Here is a 24,296-nt window from a genome sequence, read left to right as displayed (position 1 = left end):
CGGCAACTGCCAGCAGAGGGTGCTGCCGCATGCAAAATGCAAAAGACTACAGAGGTGATGTGCCAAATTTATCTGCATCTAACGTGATAGCTGCTTGAGAACAGAATAAAACAAAGTATGTGGCCTACTGAATCCTGAGTAATGATTTCTGTTTGGTTGCTAGCATCACTTCTGAAGCGAAGGCTGCAGAGAGAGGCAAAGAGAAGTCAATACTGAGAAAGGGCATTTCCCTTTTTCTGGTTTCACTTCACTGGTTAGTTTTTGCCCTACCTTTTGTCTTGGCCAGGTTGTAACTTGGGTTTAGGGCCAAGGCTCAAATGCTGGCCAGTGGGATGGAATCAGCGTGGAGCTAGCAGCAACACAAAGAGCAGGAGACATCCAGTCCTGCAATCTGGACTTCCCTAGTTCTATCAGAGATCTTCTGAAGTCCTATAATTTTTCTGGCAGTCAGCAAGGTTTTTAGCTATCTGACCTCACCATGCATGACTTTTCCTACTCATGGAGGGCAGAAGCACTGCAAAAGGAAGTTGTAAAGTGCTTACTGGAGAAGGTAAGAACTGGGTGGTCAAAAGCAGTATTGTTGGAATTCAAGCAGGTGCTGATCTTACGCCCACTTGGTAGGGCAATGATTAACGTGGAAGTTTGGGAAAAAGGATGCGATATATATGCTACTAACTTTTTGAATATTTTGTCTCATCTTATCTTCATTTGTACCTTCTGTAGAGTGATTCTGCAATCCTGATGAAATTTGTTCTTCTGTCTGAACCTGTTCTGTTGCGATTAAGGTAGCATCCAATGAAGCTCGGCAGGAAGAAGCTCTCCCCTCCAAAGCAAAGGTCATGTCCCCATAGCACCTCCCAGTACATTCATTCAGACTCAGGCACATACACTAAGTGGATGAGAAAACTAAGGCTCACAGAGTAAGTAAGTGGGCTCCCCTGGGTCATGCAGAGCTGTATTTGGCAGAGCTCAGGATCGATAGATACAGTGACCCTCCCAAGACCCAGTTCAGTGTCCACCCAGTAATTTAAGCAGAGGTGTCTTCTGCCTTCCCTTACTCATCTCCATCCTGAATTGAATGGATTTATTTTAGAGCATGGTGCTAATAACGCCAAGGTCGTGGGTTCAATCCCCATACGGGCCACTCATTTGAGGGTTGGACTAGATGATCTCCAGAGGTCCCTTCCAACCTTACCAATTCTATGATTCTACGATTCTATTGACAGCTAAATTAAAATCCAAATTTCATTTGCTGTCCTCAGAACTTGAACTGTAATTTACAAACACAGAAATTTGCAAAGTAGTGTTTATTCAAACCCAGATTTTTACTTTTAAACTGTAAACAAATTGGGAAGTTTCTTCCCATTACTGAAAACGGTCTTTTAGTATGGGCTCTTTGGAACGAACTTTGCCAGATCCTGCCTAGAACTCTGTGAGAAAGTGTGGAGCTTTAAAATGTATTGTTTCTAAAGATGATCCCTTAGCCTGCTTCGGCTAAGAGGACTTCTGTGCTACCAGGACTACAAGAACTTGAAGGTCATAAGCTAATATTTTCTACACAGACTGTTTGCTGCCTTCCTTGGCATAGCCTTCTGAACACAGCTTAGAGAAAGAGCAATGCAGGTATGGCTAGATTGCTACTTCTGAAACGGTTTCGAGAAAAAATAATCACAGAAGGATCAAATCAAATCCACACAGAGTAATCTCACACTTCATGAACACAGTCAAAAGAACCAGACTTCAAGCAAATGTATTCATCATCATGAATGCTTCTCTTCCACATGCAACGGAATATTAACAAAAATGCTTCTGGAACGACAACTGGAAAAAAAAAAAAAAAAAAGAAAGAAAAAGCTATGTAGGGTATTAAAACTACATAAACCTGTATCCAGCATCAGAGACTCTAGTTGAAACAGCTATCTGGGAAGAACAAGACTTTCCTGATGCATTTAGCATTAGTTCAGTCAGACTTCACTCACTGCTAGACTTATGTAAGCAAGGAGACCTAAAATTTAGGAAGGCCAAATGCTCTGTTGCTAAGCTGTACAGAAAAATTAGAGAGAAGCGTGATAAAAGATTTGTTCAACACCTACCTACTTTGTCCTCATGAGCTAATGCAGAGCTATTCCCCCTTTTAGGTTTTGTATTGCTTCAAATGTATCAGGGGATAATGAACTCTTACCCTAATGTTTGATACAGCCCACTGTCACTAGGTTCTTTTGTCTATTCAAATGCATTCATGTTTTTGTTATTTTAGGAGGCATATAATGGACTTGGGTAGGTAGTACCATTTAGCACAGCATCGCTCAGAATAACAAAATGGAAATTGCAAAATTTTGCTTTGTGCCATAATGTAGGTTGAATATTTCTTTTTAAAAATAATTAAATAAATAAATAAATAATAAAGCTGTGTTACATTTGTAATGGAACAAGAGATTCTTAATAGAAGATTTACAATTCAAAGTTTTCCAAAAGGATGATTTTCCAAAACAGCTGCTATGCTTTAAAGTGGCCAAAAAGAAACAGTAAAGTGAGAAAAAATAGAAACCATCTCTAAATCTGTCAATATTATGGTAGCACCAGATAAGTGTAATTGCATTCAAAATCACGAGACCCAACTTCCCTTCCTATGCCTTTTTGCATGGTTTCTATACACACCTTGAGAAAAACACACAAAAACACAAACACAAACTGAACACAAGAACAAACTGAACAGGTAACACTGTACAACTATTTCAGTATAGCTCAAAACCATAAATGACTGCTTCATTTGTTAAATAGTTAGAGGAAATGTTTTAACACAGAAAACTCACTTCTCAAGAGACTGTACCTCACACATCATGCTTCCTGGCAAACCCCTGCAGGCAGCTGCAGTCTCTGACTTCTGAAGACTCTGTGAAAGGAAATATCAGCTGAAAAAAATGTAAGAGGAGCAAGAGCTAAGATTTGAGAGTACAATCAGCATTTTTTAATCAGATTTGAAAAACAAGATGACCCTTTAATAGTCCTTAGTTGACAGGTATCAAGGAAAATAATTTTAAAGAGAAAAGCCCTTTATCCACTATCATTAGACTTCACACACCAAATTTTCCATCTTGCTTATGATTCTAAATTCTAGTATATGTAAAACACGGGTGCCTTATTGAAGGTCTTGGCCTGAAATGCACACTGCATCACCAGCAGACTAAGAGGGATGCAGCTGGGTCTAGAGGGAGGAAAGGCTGGCAAGGCCTGCACCTACACCCGCCCCTACGCTCTGCCTGCTGCGAGGCCAGCGGCACCCCCATCCCCCGCCGCCGCCGCCCAGGCGAGACGACCTGCCCCGGGCGCTGCAAGACGGAGCCGCCAGCTCGGCCCCAGCCGCGCCAGGGCTCACCCAGCCCAGAGCCCCCAGGGCTGCCAGCCCCACCGCGCCCCGTCCCTTCCCCTCGCCTCCCGGCCTCGCCCCCTGCCCGGCCCCGCCCGCTGCCAGCTGCTGACCCGCCTCCCCCGGCCCGGCTCCGGCCCCGCCCCGCCCCCTCCTGGCTGCCCCTGCTCCGGCCCCGCCCCGCCTCCCCCGCCCCGGCCCCGCCTCGACCCCGCCCCCTCCCGGCTCCCGCCCCGCCCCTGCCTCCCAGCTGCCGGGGCAGCCCCGCCTCCTGGCCCGCCCCGGCCCCGCCCCCCGGCTCCCGCTCCAGCCCCGCACCTGCCTCCCGGCTCCCGCCCCGCCCCGCGCCGCGCTGGGAGCTGCTGCTGGAGCGGGTGCCCGCCATGGGCACGGGGCGCGAGGGGATGCGCTGCATCAAGATCCTGCTCTTTATCTTCAACCTGACCTTCTGGGTGAGCGCCGCGCGGCGCCGGGCGGGGCGGGGCGGGGCGGGGCGGGCCCTGCGGGAGGTGCCCCTGACTGCCGCGGGGCCCCGACCCGCCGGGCAGGCTGCAGCCGGCGTGGTGCCGTGGGCCTGCCGCCGCACGGGAGTCTCACAGCGCTGCCCCCTGCTTTGAGGAGGTCTGCGGGCCCCTCGGAAGGGAGCAACCTAGGGTTGCATTGCAAGAACACCCCACCAGTGCTCTTGACTTCTACTCTCTTTTATAAAGCTACATCTCTTGCTAGGAAAATACATATTCCTATGATAAAGAGGACAGTACTGAGCAGAGACAACATCTTTCTTAACTTTTTTTAAAGCAAAGACCATTTCCCCAAAAGCATAAATTTTCAAACAACAGGAGGCTGTTAGAGGATCTCCCAGTACCACTTCTTCACAGCATCAAATTGCTTTTTAACAATGTAATTCCAAACAAGGAGCCAACAGCTTCTACTTTTACAAACTCATCCTGAGAGACAAAGTTCTTGCATAATACTGCACTTTGCTGAGTGCTGCCCTAATGTATCACTGAAACTGTTTTATTGGACACAGTCCTGGGCAACCTACTCTAGCAGACACCACCCAAGCAGGGGGTTTGGATCAGGTTATCTCCAGAGGTCCCTTCTATTGTTTGATTCTATTAATTGTAACATCCTCATGAGATTGGAGAATGTTATGCTCACTTATCACACCTTCTTAACAGTCACAGTGTCAGAGCACAACTTAATTCAAGATCCCTTACTTCTCTCTTTCAGTTTCCCCCATGCACTGTCAGTTTCACAGTGGAAAGTGTGAACTTTTCAGTTTCACATCGAAAAAATAATCAGAAATGTGGGGTTTTTTAATGTCTTCCTGCTTTTTGATTATGTTATTTTTTTAAAAAAAGTAATAAAATATTCCTATTTAGTCTTTTGGAGCAAGCAATTTGGGGATTTTGTCTCCTTTAGGCTTTAAACACAGTTAAACCAAATGCTTTTCCCTTTTGGTGACAGCACTGCAAGCTCCAAGTACACAGTGCTGCTGTGCTGCAAGCACTGTGAGCAGAATGATGTTGCTCAGCTGCAGCTGCAAGTCAGCAGGAGAAGGACAAAGCTTTGTGTTATGTTGTCTCACAGAAGTGACAATTACTGTGTTTTGTTATCTCCATTTACACTGAGAAGGAAGAAATCATCCCCTCAATTGGATTTGGCTGTTCATTTCAAACATATCTAAGCTACCAGAATCACTTAGAAGCCCGGACAGGAAGGGACTTGAGCTGCCTGCCTAATGAGCTCTGGCAGTCCCAAGGCTGAGCCCCTGCTTGTAGCAGGCGAGTTCCCAGGCCACGATCGTGGCTGGGGTGGGACTTTCATTCTCTGAGCCAGAACTTAACTTGGTTTTCACATTCAGTGAGTAAAGCTGTGATCCTGAGCTGTTCAGCTATATGCTCTTTTACATGCTAGTTATGATAGTAAGTCCCACAGTGATTTATAGGAAAACTATCCTGTCATAATTGGTTCAAACATGCTTAACTTCAGCACATCTCTAAGAGCAATATAGACTCCCCCTTCTTTCTGGATAAGCCTCTAAACAGAACCCTTCTCACAATTCAACAGCAGCAGCAACTCTGAAATGGCCAGACTGTCATCTCTAGTTTGGTGTGATGATGAGTCAGAGGTCCAGCTTCCACAGCATCATATATCTCATTTTACTGTGGTTTGTTACAGTGTTGTTTAAGTATCTGAAGGGAGGGTGTCAGGGGGACAGAGACAAGCTCTTTTCAGTTGTCCCATGTGACAGGACAAGAGGCAATGGGCAGAAATTGAAGCACAGGAAGTTCCGCCTGAACGTGAGGGGGAATTTCTTCACTGTGAGAGTGATGGAGCACTAGAACAGGTTGCCCAGAGAGGTTGTGGAGTCTCCTTCTCTGGAGATATTGAAGGCCCGCCTGGATGCAACCCTGTCTAACAGGCTCTAGGTGACCCTGCTGAGCAGGGCGGTTGGACTAGATGATCTCCAGAGGTCCCTTCCAACCTTACTGATTCTATGATTCATGATCCTGGAGCTGGAACAGTGATGCATACAGGGGGAGAAGGCACTTCTCAGCCCAAGTGGCTGCTATTTACCCCTAGAACAGTGATGAGGGTTGAAAAAAGTCAGTGAAATTACTTCTGTCATAACAGTTTGGTGTGTGTCAAGCCAGCAGAGCTCAACTGCTAGGCAGGCAGCACTTCCCTGGACAGAGGTTTTACTACAGAATATTGTCTTCAGTCCAGGCCCAGGCCTAGAGTGGCACTGGCCTACTGCACCCTGTCTCGCTGCAGAGCAGTTCTGGGGGGTAGGAAGGAGGGAAGAGTGTACTCTGCTGGTTTTGCAGCTTCTCTGTTCTCATGTGTACTCACTCCCTCACCTCCTACCCTGTTCCATTTCTCATTGCAATTCAGGCCGAAGTTTGATGACTAAAAGAGCTTATTTATAAGATTTGAAAATCACCAGTGAATTGAGCTGAAGCAAAGATGCACATTGCTCTATGCTAGGAAATCAGTGTTATCAAATACTAGCAAAAGGTCCCTGAATTTTCTGATGGCACAATCCTTAGCTGTGGGGTTTCAAGAAAGTACAAAGTTCCAGTGACCACTCTTTGATGCTCTCCAGCCAGTGGACATTAAAGTATTAACTAGTGTATTTATTTTCCAGCTAGCAGGATTGGCCGTCATTGCCTTTGGTCTGTGGCTGCGATTTGGTGGGGTCATGGCAGAGTTTGCTTCAGACAAAAGATCTCCAGAGTATTTCTTCATGGGTGAGTTAAAGTGCTTGTGTTGACAGTAGCTGTCAGACTTGCTTTTCATCTTGGGGCATGCAACACACTCTACACATTAAATTAAATGAAGGCCAACAATTCCTGAGTTGAACTGCACAGAAGCAGGTATTGTGGCACTGTGTATCATGTGGGTGATGGCTTTCCTCATTTCTCAGCATCAGCTTCCTTAGGCCTAACTGAACTCTTCTTTCAGACCTGATCCAATCCTTAAGTACGATTTTGTAAGTAAGTTGTTGATACTGTTGAAGAAGTTGAGAGGGCTGTGAAATAGGGCTCACCAATATATCCTTCCGGAGTTTCTGTGCAGCTGTTAGCCAACAGAACAATGGTGACAGTGTCACTTCTGAATGTTTCCACTACCAGTGCCGCAGTAAGACTTTTGCTCATCAGTTCTCTCTGTGTCTGCACACAGAGGCCCTCAGTGTGGTTTTGGAAATCACAGCAAACCCTTCCATGGTTGAGAAGTAAAACTGCAGTGTTCAGTCATCTCAGGAACTGTTCCTCCAGCCTAGGCAGGAATTGGCCAGCTCCCCAAGCCCAGAGAGCTGGTAGTATTGGCCACATCTGATTTCAGAAATTTAAAATATTTTTCTCCCTATGAATTCCAGTTGGGTCTTCTGGAAATGCCATGTTACATGTCTATAGATATCTTTAAACAGCAGCTGTCTAGGACTGTCAGCAACTGCATTGCCCCATCCATTGCCAATTGCAATTTGTCTTTACATTATAAGACTTAGGATTTTTTCTGTTTTAATATATATGCTTCAGGATGAACTCACCCAATAAAATCCAATTCATATATTCATTTTTGCCATCTGCATATGCCAAATGTTAATGAATCCTGTTCTGCCTTGTCCATCAAGCCACCTTGACAGAGGAGTACCTGGAGAGCTCCAGGGAAGAGAAAATCTTGGCTGTGAACATAAAACAATTAAATACAGGCACTGGGGGCACTGACTGCTTGCTCAAATGGAAGTTGAGCCAGGGTGTCCTATGGCCGTCAGTTACCCATCACAGGACTATTAACTGGGCTGGGCGGTTTTTTAAATATCTTCTTTCTCTTCACAGGAGACCTTGCCTTGACACACCTCAGTCCTAACCCAAAGCTCTTTTATTACATGCAACAGGGCCAGAAACATTTAGCAAACTGTACAATACTGTGGGAACAGATGGGTAGAGTATTATGTCCAGCAAAGCTTCTGTGGGAACTTAGAAGGCAGAATAAAACCATTTAGACAGAAATTTGTCTGGGACATCCAGGTTACTGTAAAATACCCTGTGGCATCTTTACAGACCCAGAGTTAGAATGCATGGTTTACTTGTTCTCTTTTATCTGAGATGCTACTTCAGCAGTAGGCTGGACCATCACTTCATCTCCAGATCCAGTTTATGCTTGCTGAATTCATATGCTGTATCTTGAAACTCTTCTCTGCCTCATGTTTTTATGTTTGACACAGGAGACTGAAGAAGACAGAAGGATGTTCTGGCCTTCACAGTCATTGTTGGCTTGTTAGATGCCATAAAGTAATAGATCTTGTGATATGAATAAGCACCACAGTTGTTTCACAGCTTTGCAGGACAGATTGTAATGCTGGGCAAATAAGATTTGCTTTGGTTCATATGTATTAAGATCTCTGAAAGGTTTAATCGGCTTCAGTCCTGAGTAGGAATTACAAAAGCTATTCAGAGATGTTCATTCTAGGAAGCCTCAGGGTATGTTCTTGTAAAAGTTAAGTTGTATACCATGCCACTCAAGTATTGTTGGGCTGATTCTCACAGGTATTTATAGAGCTGTATGCTGTAAAATGTAACCACTAGCAAAGGAAGTGCTAAGGAACAGGACATAAATATGATGAGATCTTTTGAACTTGCACTCTTGACTGAACTCTACGGCAAACTTTGTCTCTCTCCAATAATAGGCATTGTACTCAGAGTGGAGTGTGCTTGTTAAAGAAAAACAAAACAAAAAAATTCTGCTCCTCTTCCTCATTACTAATCTTGCTAAATGCTGTTGTAACTCCCGAGCATCTGATGGGGCAGCCAGTGCTGTTAGAAGTTTGAGGCTGTTAATGACCTCTGACTAAGGCTGTGGTAAAGGAACAGTGATAAGTTCAGTGCCAGTATTTCTTTTTGCAGCAGACAAAGCTGCACTTGATAGTCATGCTCAAGTTCTTCAACTCTGAAGATTCCAATTCTGAGTCTCCCTTGACATTTGTCCATTGGGTCCTTCTCAAGGAGCTTCTAGGAGTCTTGTTTATTCAACTCTCTGTGTTTGTTCTGTACCATGCATCCTGGGTGACAGCCAGGATTTTACATAGCAATTCTTAATATGTAATAAGTCTGCAGTATACAAGGAGCAGCTGCCCAGAGGGCTGAAAGAGAAAGCAGATCATCAGTATGACTTGGAGACATAAACACAGGGCCATACATTTCAAAATAATCTCTACAGATGTTTCACTGAACTCTGTGGCTGCTTTGTGATAACTCAAACCGCTGTAATGCGATCAGCTCCAACACAGTGTTTGGAAAAAGCTTCAGCTGTATGCAGTTTCTTTTGTAGACTGAAGCACTGTCCAGGATCACCATCCTGCAGGTAACATCTCCTTTTTTGATTCCAAAGAGCAGCACATTCTGTTCTTTTTATACCTGGATTGAGTTGTCAGCTGTATCCAACTTTTCTTTTTTTTTTTTTTTTTTTTTTCCTTGTACTTACTTCTTTCTCCTCCCCTCCACCCCCGGATCTGAACATTTGTTTTAGTTTAAAATAATTGATAATTACATCCTTGCATTTTCCATTAGGCCAGAATGAGTCTCCCCAAACAGCCCTGTCCCTTACCAGCAGTCCATCTGTCTTTCTGCCCCCTAGAATAGTTTTAGCCACAACTTGCCAACCAAGCGTGTTCATCTTTTCCAGCCACTGAAATGTTTCTGTCAGTTTGAGAACAACTTGCATGCAGCAGTGCCAAGGTCAAGCACATACGTGTCATTAGTTTTCTGTTGCTTGTGGTTTTGTGTTCAGTGATCCATATTTCTCACTACAGTTAGCAGTTTTTAAACTTACCCACAGGAACCCTTTGTCCCATGCAGTCTCCTGCTGCTCTACTGAGTGTAGCTCGTGCTGGAGCTGAAGATTAGTTTCCAACTGCATACAAGGAGTAGCCTCCTAAAATTCTCTTCCTCCAGCCCCCTAGCTTTTGAAGTTCCCACTGCATTGGCAGACATACCAGTACTTGTATGTTGGAACGTCTCATAATGTTTTTTTGTGCCTGTGCTTCAAAGTGCTAAGGCGCAACTGCAGCTTTCCTGATTCCTTTTCAGTTCAGCTCTGGTAGATTTCATATATTCCTCTCACAACTATTCTTCAGGAAAAAAAAAAGAAAGGATAATTACAGCAAAGGTCAATAGCTGGGCAGTCACCTCTTTCATCTGAGTTGTCTGTGACATTGTACTGACCAGATGGAGCAAAGAGCTGTAGAAAAAAAGGGAATTCCCTTGGATTCTTCCTCTTTCCTGAGATTCCTATGCCAAGAGTCTGCTGAATTTTTACTGGGCAGGAAAGCATACAACTGTCAGGAGGGAAAGAGAGGTGATTCTTTGAACCCAACATGTCCGCATTGCGGTCTCATAGTTAATTGGTCCTGAATTAGTTCTTTTTCGTAAATTTAAGAATACTTAAAGCACACACATGATGACAGAGTACCTACTGAGTGAAAATTCAGCATTTCTGAAGAAAAAACTAATGCAGGGACTTCTTAAGGAACAGTTCAAGATACTGCCTCTTCCCTTTTTGCATTTCGTGGATGAGGATGAAAATCTGCTTTGGCTCCATGGAAAACACAGAGGACAAACTCTGTGAGCTCCTAATATGTTAAGTGCCATTGGTCACATCACTGCCAATTACAGTAAACAATGAAATGTATGTACCCTGCAAGACAACTATGAAGGGTAACAGAAACAACTGAATGTGAATGAATCAACCTGGATGACTTTCCCACAGCTGTCAGCGTTGAAGCATTGTTTCTCCTGCACAGTGAGAGTTCCAATCTTTCTCCTATGTTATGCTTTCTTTGCTGCAGTTCCCTGATCAAAGCTGTGGTCCAGGCATTCGTCAGGGCCAGACCAGTTGTGGGTAAAAGTTTCAGGATGGCTGTGGCTCTTCCCTGGGGTCTTTGAGAGCACGAGTGATAATTCTGGCTTTGAAAGGTACAGTTAGATGTTGCATGCCTTAGAATATGAAGTCATGTCTGAAGCTGAAAGATATTAGTAGTTTTTCTCCATAGTAGTAGGTGCCCACACAAGCAGGAGCTGGCCAGCAGTTAAGTCTACGTGAACTGCAATTCTCTGTTCCTGTACTTGGTTGTTGTACTTCTGTTCACATATTTTGGGGTCAAGCACTATACTCTCAGTCAGCAATAATCTCTCTCCAAGGTCCATTGCCCCATTAATTCTATCAGCCTTTAAAATAAGAGCTGTTGGCAAAGTAGCCTCTGCGCAGACATGCAATAGCAAAAATGGTGTGTCAAGCAGTCCTGCCATCATGTGTATGGGACCTTGCAGAGGCTTTTAGTCTGTACTTAAGACTTAAGCAATGAACTTATCTATCTTTCTTCCTGTCATCTTCTGTGCAGGTCCCTTCTTCTGTGGTTAAGGAAGGGAGGTATAGAAGAGGCTGATAGTAATTTCTTGGCTAGAAAACAAAAACTGCTGCACTGGAAATCAGTTTAAACAAATAACACAAAATAAAAACAAAACCCCATACTCAAAAGGGAAGCTGTTGCAAAGTCCTCAGTTTCTGTGCTGGATCACATGACCTAGCAAGTAGCTCCTAAAACCAGTATCCTGCCTGGCAGAGTATAAGGCAAGGCCATCACAAAGTCAGAGTTCTAATAAAACAAGCTAATTAAACCAAGTAGAACAATCTGTCCAGTTACCTCAGACTGACTGCTTTGTGTTTGCAATATGCTGAGAATCAGGAGGCATTTAATTTTTTAATGAGTCACTTAAACGTAATGTGTTTTAAACTATCGTTTTTCCTTGGTAAATTGTCTTCACCTTTCTCCCCTCCACACACAATCTTTTTGTGTGCAGCTGCCTAAAAGCCAGTCAGTTCCGCAAAGCAACAGCAGTTGAACTGACAGTTATGCCATTTCCTTCTTTGACTTCTATAACTCACCCCTTTCTCTAGGCAGCTGCAGGTCACCCTAGTGCCCTGTCTAGCCAGTTATTTCCAACTCCTACATGTGTTTCTCATCTTTTCCAACTGTGCAGTTGCACTACTTGTTTCTTGGTGCTCAACTGAGGTTTGAGAGCCTCAGTTCTTCTAAGGAGGAACACATTTGCCTCAAAGATTGTAATTCACATACAACCTCAGGAAAATCTCTTCAAATCATGTCTGGGTTCTAGGACTCCTGTCATCACTGCCTCTGGATCCCTTATGCAAAGAACAGAGCTGCTTGTTTTCGTGATGGAATATGAACAGTCAGTGGTTTGTTTAGTGCTGGTTACTCAGCCCAAAAAAAGAAAGAGCATAACTATTTAAAATGGAAAAAGTGACTGTAGTAGCCAGGTAAACAAGGAACCCATGTGAAATAAAACCAGACAGAGATACTGTGCCTTTGTCTCCTCCTGCTCTTTGCAATTGGCTCTGGACATGAATTTGTATTTCAAAGCTCTGAGTGAGATTTTGGAGAAAAACAGCTCTGTGAATGGGTTCTATTCTGGAGTCTAAACTTAGATCTCTACCAGCCTGAGAAGCTGGCAGAGGGTAGCTGGTGGCAGTGGTGATGGTTCATACCTTGTCTGAAATAAGAATGGTTTTAACACTCACGTTAATAGGTTCCTCACTGTCTGCTTTGTGTTGTAATGTTTCCTTTCTGGTTCATAAAACATCGGCAGTAAACGTCCCTGCCAATCATGTAATTCTTTGCAATGGCAATAGAAAGGGATTGTGAGTCTAAGGACATAGCTGTTACTCTGTCCAAGTGCCATAGGGCAAACTATTGAACTAGTTGCATTTCCTTTCAGATTAGTTATGCATAGACTTGCATGTTACATTGACATAGGTTTTTAATCACTCTAAAGAATAAAGAGCAAGAATAAGAGTCTTTACAGATTTCACACATCATTTTTCTAAAATGGGGCTGATTGCTCCCTCACTCTGATACACATAAAGACATATTGCAGTTAGTAGTTCTAAAACTCCATCTTTCTCTTCTGCCTAACCTAAAATGATGAAATTCTGTCTTAGTGCTAAGTGCAATGGTTTTGTTCATCCACAAATGGCACACAAAATACTCTTCATCCTTCTTGGGGTGCTCCTTCACGCTTGCAGATCTGCTGTCTCCAAGTCCAATCCCAATAGGGTATGTGTGTGCACAGTCAGAGAAAACAGTATCTTATGGAAGAATTCTGTGCCTTGAACACAGAGTCCAGTCAAGATGTCTGTTCAGTTGTGACTTTGCTGTTCTTTACTATTTGCAGGCATAGTTGCCACTCAACTTCTTGATTAACTGTCTGTTCCCCTTACAATTACAAAGCAGAGTTTGCGGGAAAGTGGGAATCCCTCCTGTTGAAATTTTCTCAGGGCATATCCTCATGTGACATTTTCCTTTCAGGAAATAATGATTTTCCCATAGGATGAATAAAAAAAACTGAGTGTGTAGAAAAGCTGCCGCTTTAATGCTTTCCAACTTTGTTGTTTGCAAACTGAAACAGTGGCTGAAGTATGGGCTTTTCTCCCTCTCACACTCTGTTTTTCAGCCAGAAGAAAAATCAATATGTTGTTTAGTATTCTCTCACTTGATATACTGTTAAAATGGAAGTGATCATTTGTCTTCACAGCTTACAAAAATCTGTCTCTGTGTGTTTGTTTTAGCACAGCTAAAAACAAAACCCAGAATATTTTCCCACAGATAAAAAACAGATAAACAGCAGGGATTTTCACAAAAAAAGGTCACAAATTGGTTTTGTTCAAAAAACTCATTCCTATGAAACTTCATTTTCATTTCACTGTGTTTATATAGAGGCCCATACTTTCTCCAGTGTCCCTCATAGTCATCAGTTTGTTGGCTCAAATCAACCAATCTTCTGTTGCATTTTGCACATGGAGTTTAATTCTTTGGAAAGTGTCTTTTCATCCCGTTGGCACTAAGGGACTGAGACTAACTTGCTTTGTGAGACTTGCATGCAGATGCATTATGTTCCCTGAGTTGCAGGCAGCCACATGCATGACAGGTTTCTGCCTTTGGTCCCATGTTTGCCCTCTTTAATGACATAGTAGCGTGACTGATCTTGGTACTCTATTCACTTGGTGTCTGTTTCTGTGTGCAGAACAGCATGCCAAAAAACTCTAGATACTAGTAAGTTGTATAACCCTCTCTCTTCTTCATTAGCAGATAGAGACCAAAGCAGTGACAAAATTAGGAATCAGGAAATGAACAAAGGCAAGAAGAAATAAGAGGAAAAATTTCAAACGGGCCTCAAAAAATTGGCTCCTTTCTAACTTGTACTCTTCTACTCTTGCTGCACCAACAGCTGCAACTAGACACTCTTCTCAAAATATTCCATTCAACAAAACAAGTTTTCCACCTTGATCTGACCTGCACACTTCTTTTCACCATGCTGAGCCTTGTGGAGAAGTGTTCTTTGTGTAAGAGTTTCTGGCTAACAAATGTGTTCCACTTTGCGAGTATTAAGTAAGCATCTTTGTTGTTTCTCTTTCTGCTGTGCTGTGGATGCCAAATTGGAGACCATGGCAAGGCTTTGTATTTTACGATGGAAGCAGTTATGAACAGGAGATGATTAAAGCTTTGCTTTCCATTCTGCTTTCTTTGAAGGAATAGGGTCTAATGAAGTTTAGTTACTTTTGACACATGATACTATCCCATAGCAATGAATGAGACTAACACCACCAAACTCCTGACTTGTCTGCTTCTTTGCTGATTTTAACTGGACTGAACTGACTGCTATCAGTGGAAAATGTCTCTAAGTAAAGTTGTGATTCTAAGGGGTGCCATAAAAAGCACCATTCTCATCCTTTTCTTTTTCTTTCTCTTCTAAAGAGCCTTGCTTTTCAGCTTAGGTCTATTCCTATTACAAAATTTCAGATGATACTTTCTCCATGCGTCTTACATTTGGCATATTTCTCCATTGCTAGTTACATCCCCATGCCCTAAGAAAAGGAATCCTAGCTCCCTGTCTTAGATATTGACACCATCTGGGACATTTCTGAATCTATTCCTTGAACATCTTTCCAGCTGAGCATATCTAGATCTGGGGACTAAGAATCCTCAGTGCAAGATGAGAAGTAAGCTGCTCCCTTTGAATTTTTTTCAAGCAGCCTTTAAAGTGCCTCCTTCCTGTGTGAAAGGTTGTGTGTATGTATATACAGTAGACATTTAAAAACACCTTTAGTTTTGTGGATTGTTTTTTTTTTTAAGTATCCTCAGTATTTTCCAGCTAGAAATAGTTCTGTGAGTATCAGGAATTACTAGTCCCAGGCCAAGCGAGGACAAGTTCTGGAATGAGCTCTCCTGAACAGGAGATGGAAGGAGGTAGTTTTAAACTGTTGGCTAGCACAACTAAGAGGCCAGGACTCGAAGCAAATTCTGCTTTTAGTGAGTGATGTGAGAAGTTCTTCCTGTAACAGGCCTTAAAAGGGAAGTTCTGATTGAAGTAGCAGTTTAGCTATGAGTCATGCAAGTGAAATGCACAGTCTGTTTCTCAGACAAGCAAATTCAAAGTAGTCTCACCCCTGAGCCTCAAAGAACTTTGTCTTCTCTAGCTAGAAGTAACAAAAAGAAATAGGAAGGCTTCTTCCAGAAAAGTCTTCTTAATAGAAAAGTCTCTCTCTCTCAAGTTGCCTAATAAGTAATTAGGGGACTGGAGTAGGGAGTGACATGCAAAAAAGCATCCAGGATACATCTTCATAATTATATGGTATTTGTTACCATGGAGATTTCCAAATGACAGTTCTGGTGTATGGCAAATGAACAGGAGGTACTGCACCTGAGAGAAGTTGCAACTAGTGTTTTTCCAATTCACCTTCCACAAAGGCTGACCTTTATTCCTGACCCATATACACCTTTATGCATCCCTCCTTCTGTGAAAGCAGCTGCACTGTGGATGTGTGTACAAGCATTAGCTTGAAGAGTGCTCAGTCCTGGTGAGTCACCAGGTGCTGAATATTAAGATTCTGGAAAATACAGAATATGATCCATCAACACATTCAGCAGCAAATCCCACTTTTCTGTCATCTCAGACCTGGCAAGGCCATATTAATCAAAATTACTTGATCAGTATTTAGCACAGTGTGTTCTTCACTGGCCATCCTCACTGCAAGAAAGGTACAGGGCAAGGAGGAAGGGGAGGGGAGAAGAATCACAAGAGGTGGGATGCATATTTGGGTGATAACCAGTGACTGGACAGGGAGTACGCAATGAATGGCCAGGCAGAAACCTGCCTTCTTCAAGGAGGCTGCAGCTACGAGGCAGTCCAAATTAAGTCATGACCATACGCACTGAGCAAGTTAATATAATTTTGTATGCATATATTTGGCTAGATCCTCTACACTCACATTTTTATAATTTGTTTGCTTTTTCATTTTCCTAGCAATCATTGCAAATTGCCATATGTATGATTTCCCGTTATGGACCGGGCAAGGCCTGCTAGCATCTCTGTTAACCCTAAATATTTGGGTCAGATTTAAGAATAATATTAAAAAATATATATATATTTGAAAATAATTAACATTCTCATGAAAAAATGTATGTGGTCAAATCTGAGAGCAGGACTCACTGTGCCCTCTAGTGTGCATAGTCCGTAGTTCCACTGTCCTCTCCTAATGACTTGGGAGGGAAATGTAGCGCATTTTTCTAGCAGTAGCTAGGCATGGCAAGTCTCTGTGTGTACTCAGCACTGCCCACACAAGACAAAGAGCAGAATTAAAAGGCACTGCACAGAGCTTTTGATACTTTGGCTGGCATTGCACTCAGAGACAGTGTACAAACAGTTGTTGTGGTCTGATGGGAGCTGAAGCCACATGCAAAGGTGTATATTGCCTAAGCATAGATCAAGTAGTTTATGAGTGAGGAAGGAAGAATTCTGTGCTCTAGATTCCTCTTGTCCTAGACAGAGCCCAAACAAAAGATAATGCTGGACTTGTGTATTTGCAGCAGCATTACACGTGGCAGAGATGAATGCTATTTGTCTTACCCCTACAGCCTTTGTCCTGCCTAGTTCTGAACATAGCTCAGTTCTCAGGTGTGTTACTTCAGTACTCACTAGTATATACTAGTATATAGTACATACTAGTATAGTACAGGGCTATACTGCTATCTCCCATGTTCCATACCTGTTTCTGGCCTGGTCTTTGCTGGCAGTCTCATCCCCAGATAGTTTAATTATCCTCTTAATGCATTTAATCTGGTGATCTAAAATTTGCTGGGCTTTCTTTATATCATGAAATTTCTCTACATGCACACAGGCCATTTGGCCAGTAGCTTCAAGTCCTTTCAGCAACACAGTCCCAGGAAGAAGTTGGCTAATGTCGTTATACACTGCCAGGCAACTGATTGAGCATTGCTGACAGGTAGCTTACCTCTGTCCCTATGTAACATTACAGCACATTTTCAGCTCCAGGTTTTGCAACAGAAATAAGTCTTCTAGCAGCAACATTGGACCTTCTTGCCTTATATTCCTCACTGAAGAGTTATAAAGTAGTTCTGGATGGTTTGGTGTATGTTCTTCCTGGCCTGAGCTGCTCTTGGGACAGGAAACTTGAGAGGTGGAAGCCTTCTCATTGGTCTTCATGAGGTTTCCCAAGAATTCTAAAGAAATCATTGGGCTCCTTTTGTGGTGAGAACAGCATTTCAGTGTATCTGGGGTGTATCTTTGTGAGAGGTAGGCTCAGTTGTTGTTTTGGATGTGAATGTGTGGTTCTGACAAAATTGATAGCAGGCTCTGGGAAGAGAAACCTGCTTAAATTCCTGTCTGATTCTGATTTTCCATAGGACTCTATGTATTGGTGGGAGCAGGGGTTCTGATGACCACAGTTGGACTTTTTGGGTGCTGCGGAGCAGCGCGGGAGTCTCAGTGCTTACTTGGAGCAGTAAGTAAAAGGGCCTGGTCTGTGCTGGAAAATCAACCAAAAGCATGTATTTTGTGTCATTAGTGGGAAGATCTTTGCTGTCCAAGATCTGAAATGTCTCATGTCCTTTTAATGGCTAATTTAAAATCTCCAGCTATGGTGCTATTGCAGAGTTTCCATACATGAAGAAGGTCTATTGCTTATATCCTACGAGGTGTTTCCAGGAACTACATTCTGTCTTCTCCATTGAAGCTATCTGAGCCACTTCACCTCTGTTTCCATATTACAAGCAATCTGACTTGACATCCTACTGACTGACCCTGCTTACCAGCTTTCTCCATCAGTTGCTGCGTGCACTGCTGAGGCCTGGACAAGGATAAGGGACTGACTGGCAGTCCCTATAAAGCACACTGTGCAAAGTAAATTAACATAAAGTTCTCTTCTCCCTCTGCAGTTTTTTGCTTGCTTATTGGTGATATTTGCTGCTGAGGTCACTGCTGGAGTATTTGCCTTTATAGGCAAGAAAGGGGTGAGTAGCAGTGTACTTTTACTCTTTCCAAGAGAATTATCCCAAGAAGACCCTCTGACATTCTTATCTGTAGTCAACAAAAAGCTTGTGTTCTCACAAGTCCCATTTCAAAACAGGAAGCAGTTTCTGCTCCCCTTTATTAAAGACAATCTATACATATGATTGAGCATTATGCCCAAGAGAAGCATCAAGTAGAACTATATGATAAGGGGGCATAGCTTGGGAAAAGTACAGATAAACTGTAGCAGTGAACTTCTCCAACTAATGAGTGTTTGGCCAAAACACAGAATATAGCATCTGTAGATTCTTCTGCCCTATGCGGAGTCCCTCTGAATGCCATTGGGTCCTCAAAGCTCCTATCTTTCCTATCATGTCTGCCTCAATTTACCAGAAGTAATTTCCTGCTCTGGAAGTCGATGACAAGCTGGAATTTTGCACTGGATTTTGGGTAAGACTTACTTGCCTCTCACTTGAGAAGTCTGATTTCTGCAGGCAATACAGGAAGCCCAGAAAATATATGAAGACATTTATGATGACTATATGAAAAACCCAGAAAAGGTCAACGGGACTATCTATCACTACCACTCAGCTGTGAGTAGCTGTTGTGAGCGTAAATACCTTGTACTATTTCTCTGTTTCACAGTACCTTTTAAAATTCAGTATGTCACCCACTACATATGAAAGAATAGAACAGAAAGATGCTTAAACTGAAGCCAGATGCTCATAACTGTGTTTCCTGATGGCTATGACAGAGTTCTCGGTTTCAGATCCCAAGTGATCCCTGGCTTTGAAAGTGAAAACAGCCAGGCTTTTAAATTTGAGCGAATGCTTCTGGTCTTTGTACAAAAGACGTGACTATTATGGCCCTTTTGGATTTTAAAGTCCAAGAATACTCAAAAACACAGAGAGAACAGAAACATCTGAGTCCAACTCTTCATTTGTCAGAGAAAAAAAAAATGTGTCCAGTGTCCCAGGCTCTACAATGTTACCAATAATATTAAGTGGCAAATCCTGTCACTAACAACACAATACAGAGAACCAACCAAAAGCACATAATAACGTGATCCAGCTCAGGCCACCCAGAGAGTTAGTGTCTAAAACAGATTAGAACCTGTAATTTCCTGATTCCCACTTGATTTCTTTTTCTGTCTACATTGCCTCCCACAGAGATCAAGCCCCCCTCACCTCTGTTGCTCCTTGCAGCATTCCCACGTTCCTTATAACAAATATTTCACAACCTCAGACCCTTCTGTCCTTCTCCCAAGGCTGTTATTTCTGACCCCAAGAGGAATTCCAAGCATTTTGTAGGAGATATGCAAACAGGAAAAATAAACCCTCTAAAGCGCTCTGATTTATCACTGTCTCCAAACCCAGCACTACATTCTGTCTGAAATAAAGATTCCAGCATGTTCTGTTACAGAACTGACTGTTGTGTGTTGCCCATACTACTGTATGTGCTATTTGAACTTTCTGCTTTCTCCATTTAACAATTTCTCTTTCCTTGGAAGCCAGGGATCTGCATTTCCAAGTCAAGGGATCTGCATTTCCAAGTGCTTTGTTATGAGATACTATGATAAAAATTCCTTCTGGAAGTTTTTGTCAATACATATTTGTCTGTTCACTGTGACTTCAGACACTTGAAATTGATTTTTGATAATTTCTCTTCCTGGTCCAGTTGTAACTGGAACAAAGGTAGCAGTTGTTACAGGGGATAAGCTGTGACTTGATCTACATTGTTTCTCTTTGTCAGTTATTTACTGTTGACAATTAACTCACTTTCAGTATGAAACAAGCCTATGGTTTCTGCCTTTTTTTTTTTTTTTTTTTTTTTTTTTTGACTCTTCTCTCTTTCTTATAGCTCCAGTGCTGTGGTAAAGATAGTATGGAACAACAAATGGGATTACCCTGTCCAGAAAACATCCAGATGCCAAAGGCAAGTGTCCTCTATTCTGTTTTCTTCCTAATGACTTTCCTATTGACATGTCATAGTTTAAAAAAAATTTCCCTGGTGACAGGGAACAAAGATACCACAGATGGTAGCATCAGGATGACATGAGTTTTATGGCCCAGAGAGCCAACTGGGTTGAGAGCTTAGTATCCAATAAAAAGGTGTGGTATTTCAAACAAAAGGCAGTTGGCATCTGATTACTTAAAAGATCACCTTTTAATGTCAACCATTTAAGGAAACATTCAGTAAGTGAAAGAAATGGAGAACTTCCTTTACCTTGCAAATTCCAGTACTGCCATACGGGTTAGAGTAGAGGTAGAAGGTAAGTTAGAGGTAATATTAGACACATCTGCCCCTCATTTCTGAAGCCTGCTTGTAGCCTCCTGTGGTAGGTGTGACAGTTATTATACCAGCTGAAAAACAAAGTGGGAAGGATGTAGCAGAATAGAAGTCATAAATGAAAGGCCCCATGAAAGCTGAAATTTGGCAACTGACTGTCCTAATCATATATAGGATCTCCTACCTAGAAGCTTTGTTGTTGCTGAGAAGGGTACTGCTGTTTCTACCTTTTGCAGAATCTGCTTGCAAGCTCAACATTAATCTGAAGGGCAAAACTTTTTGATTTAACATAGCCTGACACAGAAGGGTTTTTAAATTTAGGGTAAACTGATTGTAAGATGACTTGCACTTGTCAACCTGGACAGACAGGGGATAAACAACAGCACATGAAAGTACAGAGAATGTGCTATGAAAATTGTCCAACAAAACACAAGGCATAGAAACCAAAGTTAGGATAGTGAGTCCAATAGCATTTTTCATATTCATCTGTTGCTTTATGAGGAGAGTTGACAGAGTTCATTGGAGTATATTTTTCCAGGAGTAAAAATATTTTAATTTTGTTTTTAATAGAACTGCCTGGTTGAAATCCAGAATGTAATTGATGCTAACCTGCATTTAGTTGGAATTGTTGGAATTGCAGTTGCTGGCATCACAGTGAGTACATCCATGCTGTCACTCTCTTAATCTAAATTTGTGCACAGTACCCTGTCCTTTACTCAAAGCTTTGTGGAAAACGTTTTGCAGCAGTTGGTGAGACTCCTCAAAGCTGCAGCTATTCTTATCACTTTCAGTGTGTCCTCTCTCTGGGAATTGCTAACAATTGTACAAACAGATTTGAGTGACTTCCAGGTTTACTGGTTCATTTTGTGTCCTCAGGTTCACTTTGGCATATTTAATGGTAATTTCGTTTTGTTGTTGTAATAGTAGGAAAAATCTGTGTACATGGACTGAACCAAAAAGCAAAAGGCCACAGCAGCATTTCATCTATTCCAAAACAACTGCAAGCATTGATACTTTTGTCCATTTGAGGATCCATTCTTTAGATTTCATAAGCAATGGAGAGTATGTTCTCTCCCCAATTACCAATTTTGTATGTATTGTGCTAAAGGAATGGTATTTAAACTGCACAGTTTTCAGAACAGTATTTCTCTCCTAAATTTACAGCACTTGGTTAAAGGTAGCTCATTCATCTAATGATGTCACCAAAGCATCTAATTTTCCTTACACTGCGCCTTCTCCCGCAAGAGTGTATTGCTGTCTTCCCAAGGTCTGCTCCTTCATGATGGAGCTGTGACCAATAGATGTCACCCTGCTGCAGGGATCTGGCAGAAGTGGGCAGTCTGCATCAAATGCAGGCTTTAAGAGAGAGTAATTTCAAGACTGTGTCTGCCATGACCTTGTTCAGATTCAGAAACCAACAACAGCATGGAGACCCAAAAGATTTGTAAAGAAATACACTTCTAGCTAGTATAAGGAGCAGTAGATTCATAGAGTTAGGTGAGTACTTCAAAGCAGAGGAAGGGTTTACGTATGGAGTGGGTAAAGAGAATTTAAGCAAGCCTAGATCAGTTGAAGTGTGACTTATATAACACATGATGGTATACTCAAAAATACAAAGCAACACAAGTGAGACAAAGTTCTGATAATCAGGTAGCTCATCAAGGATACACGGGAAATACGAGCATCTCGTCTATGCCTTCTCATCTCAGATACAGTAGAAGTTATGAAATTATACCCTCTTTTAACAGCAAACATGTGTCACTACATTTTTCCATGCTTCTTTCCTTCTTTCTAACAAATGGAGTATGTATTAACTCAGGCTAATAATATTAATTTTGAGGGGGGGGCCTTTTATGCTGGCCATAACATTTAGAATATAGAACAATGAAATCAGTGTAGGCAGATAAAGTCTTAGCTTTGAGTATCAGTGAAGTCTCTTTCATGTTAATTGTCAGATGTCTTGAGCTTTGTAGACAGAAGCAGTTGCCTGCTACCCAGCAATGACAGCCTTCAGGTTGTTCTGATACACAGACTGTTTTATAACTCTTTTTTTAAATGGATCCCTAAATTGCATTCCTTCTCTTCTAGATCTTTGGCATGATATTCAGCATGGTTCTCTGCTGTGCGATCCGTAATACAAGAGACATGATCTAAAATTCTCGCTGCACAACTATGTCCCAGGAGTCCCACACTAAACTTTACAAGAAATGCTCTTCTACCCAACTTAATAATTGTAATATATTTTAATTAGTGTTTTAACATACTGAGAAAAAAACATCCCATTAGGTGAGCCAGTGCATTGCATTAGTTATAGGAAAACTGAAATGAACAAAAAAGGGCTTTTAAATGTCCTTTTTAATGAAAAAAAAACAAAGATTGCATCTAAGACTAATTTGATTTTTAATGTTTGAATACATGCAATTAGCAGTTTACACATCTATAGACATTGTATAAGCACATGCATGTCTCTCCTTACAGATACATATGCACATGAACAGGTGTTTGTCTATTCAATACTTTGTTTAGGTTAAGTATGTGCAAATGGAATACATGGTGTGTACACATGTATGCATGCATATTCTTCCAGGGCCTCACTATGCTAGAGTGTGCAGCCATCCATAAGCTTACACAACTTTCATACTGAGCCCTCTTGCCAAGAATCAAAATAGCACAAATGCACAAATGCCATTTTAAAAAATAACACCCATGATCCATTTTGTAACTATTCTTTCCAAAGCCCAAAGAGAATAGAATTAATAAAATTGGACTTCATTAAAATAAATAAATAAATAAGTAAGTAAAAGTAGTGTCTAAGGGCCTGCTCCTGCAAACTTGCATCCATGTGAGTAGACCTTTTGACTTCACCATATGCACAGCCTGCTTTTTTTTTTTTTTTTTTTTTTTTTTTTTTTTTTTTAAGGGGGGTCTGCAACCTTCATGCAGATGCAGAAAGTTCTGGGGGAGAAATATGCCCAAGTGTCTCCAGGCTAAATGAAGAGGGAGAAAGAAGAGAAAAGCTGGCAAGATACATAGTCATTTGTGAACGATCGCAGTGCAAGGTGTGCTTAAGCTTCCCAAGCTAGCCTGAGACAAAAATCAGTGAGTTAAAGGAGCCACTAAAATTTTTATTCAGATGTCCCTCTATCCTGCAAGACTCTCTAAATGGTACATATATGCTAGTGCAAGAGTGGAGCCTGTATCCAGAAAAGCAGCAGCTTTGTCAGATAACCCATGGAATCTGACTAACTGGTCTATAGCAGCCAGCTAAAGAGTGAAAATAGTCAGGGAAAGACATGTAGCACTTTAATATCCTCTGTTTCTGCTTCTGTGACTATCACAGCTTCCATGGGGCTCTTACCTCAACCTCTCACCCTTCCTTGTGGGTGTAAGGCAGAAAAGGTAGGTAGGACATTTCTACAGAGCCATAAAGTAAATTTTCATACTACCAGTTATACATTGCATGACAGATATAAAAATTACACTGTATTCTTGAAATACCTCAAGGCTTGCATTTACATAGGTTTTTTATATTTTTTATTTTTCTATTTTTCATATTTATGCATATGAGAATGATCTTTTTAAAACAGCCTAGAAAGGTTCTCCCTAGAAGGGGAAAATGAATTACATCAAGGACTCAAAATCTCTTAATTTTTGGCTTTTTCCAGGTAATTCACCATTTCAGGGAATAATTTTCCCCAAGTAGATGTTTTCACAAAGTGAGGCCATGCTAGTAATGTCCACATAGCAGC

The 24,296-nt window shown here is 41.9% G+C and overlaps 1 protein-coding gene and 1 long non-coding RNA gene across 18 annotated transcripts in view; one reads left to right on the top strand and one right to left on the bottom strand.

Annotated features, from left to right (window-relative positions):
• The window catches only part of LOC134150962 (uncharacterized), a 137,264-nt gene that overhangs the window by 109,727 nt on the left and 3,241 nt on the right, over positions 1-24,296 (bottom strand). For 11 of the 17 annotated variants that reach the window (XR_009960762.1, XR_009960766.1, XR_009960760.1 and 8 more), the window contains exon 2: positions 2,814-2,893. This is a non-coding gene — a long non-coding RNA (uncharacterized LOC134150962). Of the gene's footprint in view, positions 1-2,813; positions 2,894-20,484; positions 20,622-24,296 lie in introns of all 17 variants that reach the window. The other 6 variants (XR_009960767.1, XR_009960769.1, XR_009960772.1 and 3 more) reach the window with 3 other exon arrangements.
• On the top strand, positions 3,724-23,423 carry TSPAN2 (tetraspanin 2). Its single transcript, XM_062595173.1, has 8 exons — positions 3,724-3,819; positions 6,522-6,624; positions 17,655-17,752; positions 18,186-18,260; positions 18,753-18,851; positions 20,119-20,193; positions 21,118-21,201; positions 22,636-23,423. Exons 1-8 carry the CDS (start codon positions 3,751-3,753, stop codon positions 22,699-22,701), a joined length of 669 nt encoding a protein of 222 aa, XP_062451157.1. The 5' UTR covers positions 3,724-3,750; the 3' UTR covers positions 22,702-23,423.

The sequence above is a fragment of the Rhea pennata genome, chromosome 25 (assembly GCF_028389875.1).
Source record: "Rhea pennata isolate bPtePen1 chromosome 25, bPtePen1.pri, whole genome shotgun sequence".
Taxonomy (NCBI): Eukaryota; Metazoa; Chordata; class Aves; order Rheiformes; family Rheidae; genus Rhea; species Rhea pennata.
The sequence above is the reverse complement of the archived record's forward strand: the minus strand, read 5'-3'. Positions and strand labels throughout refer to the sequence as shown.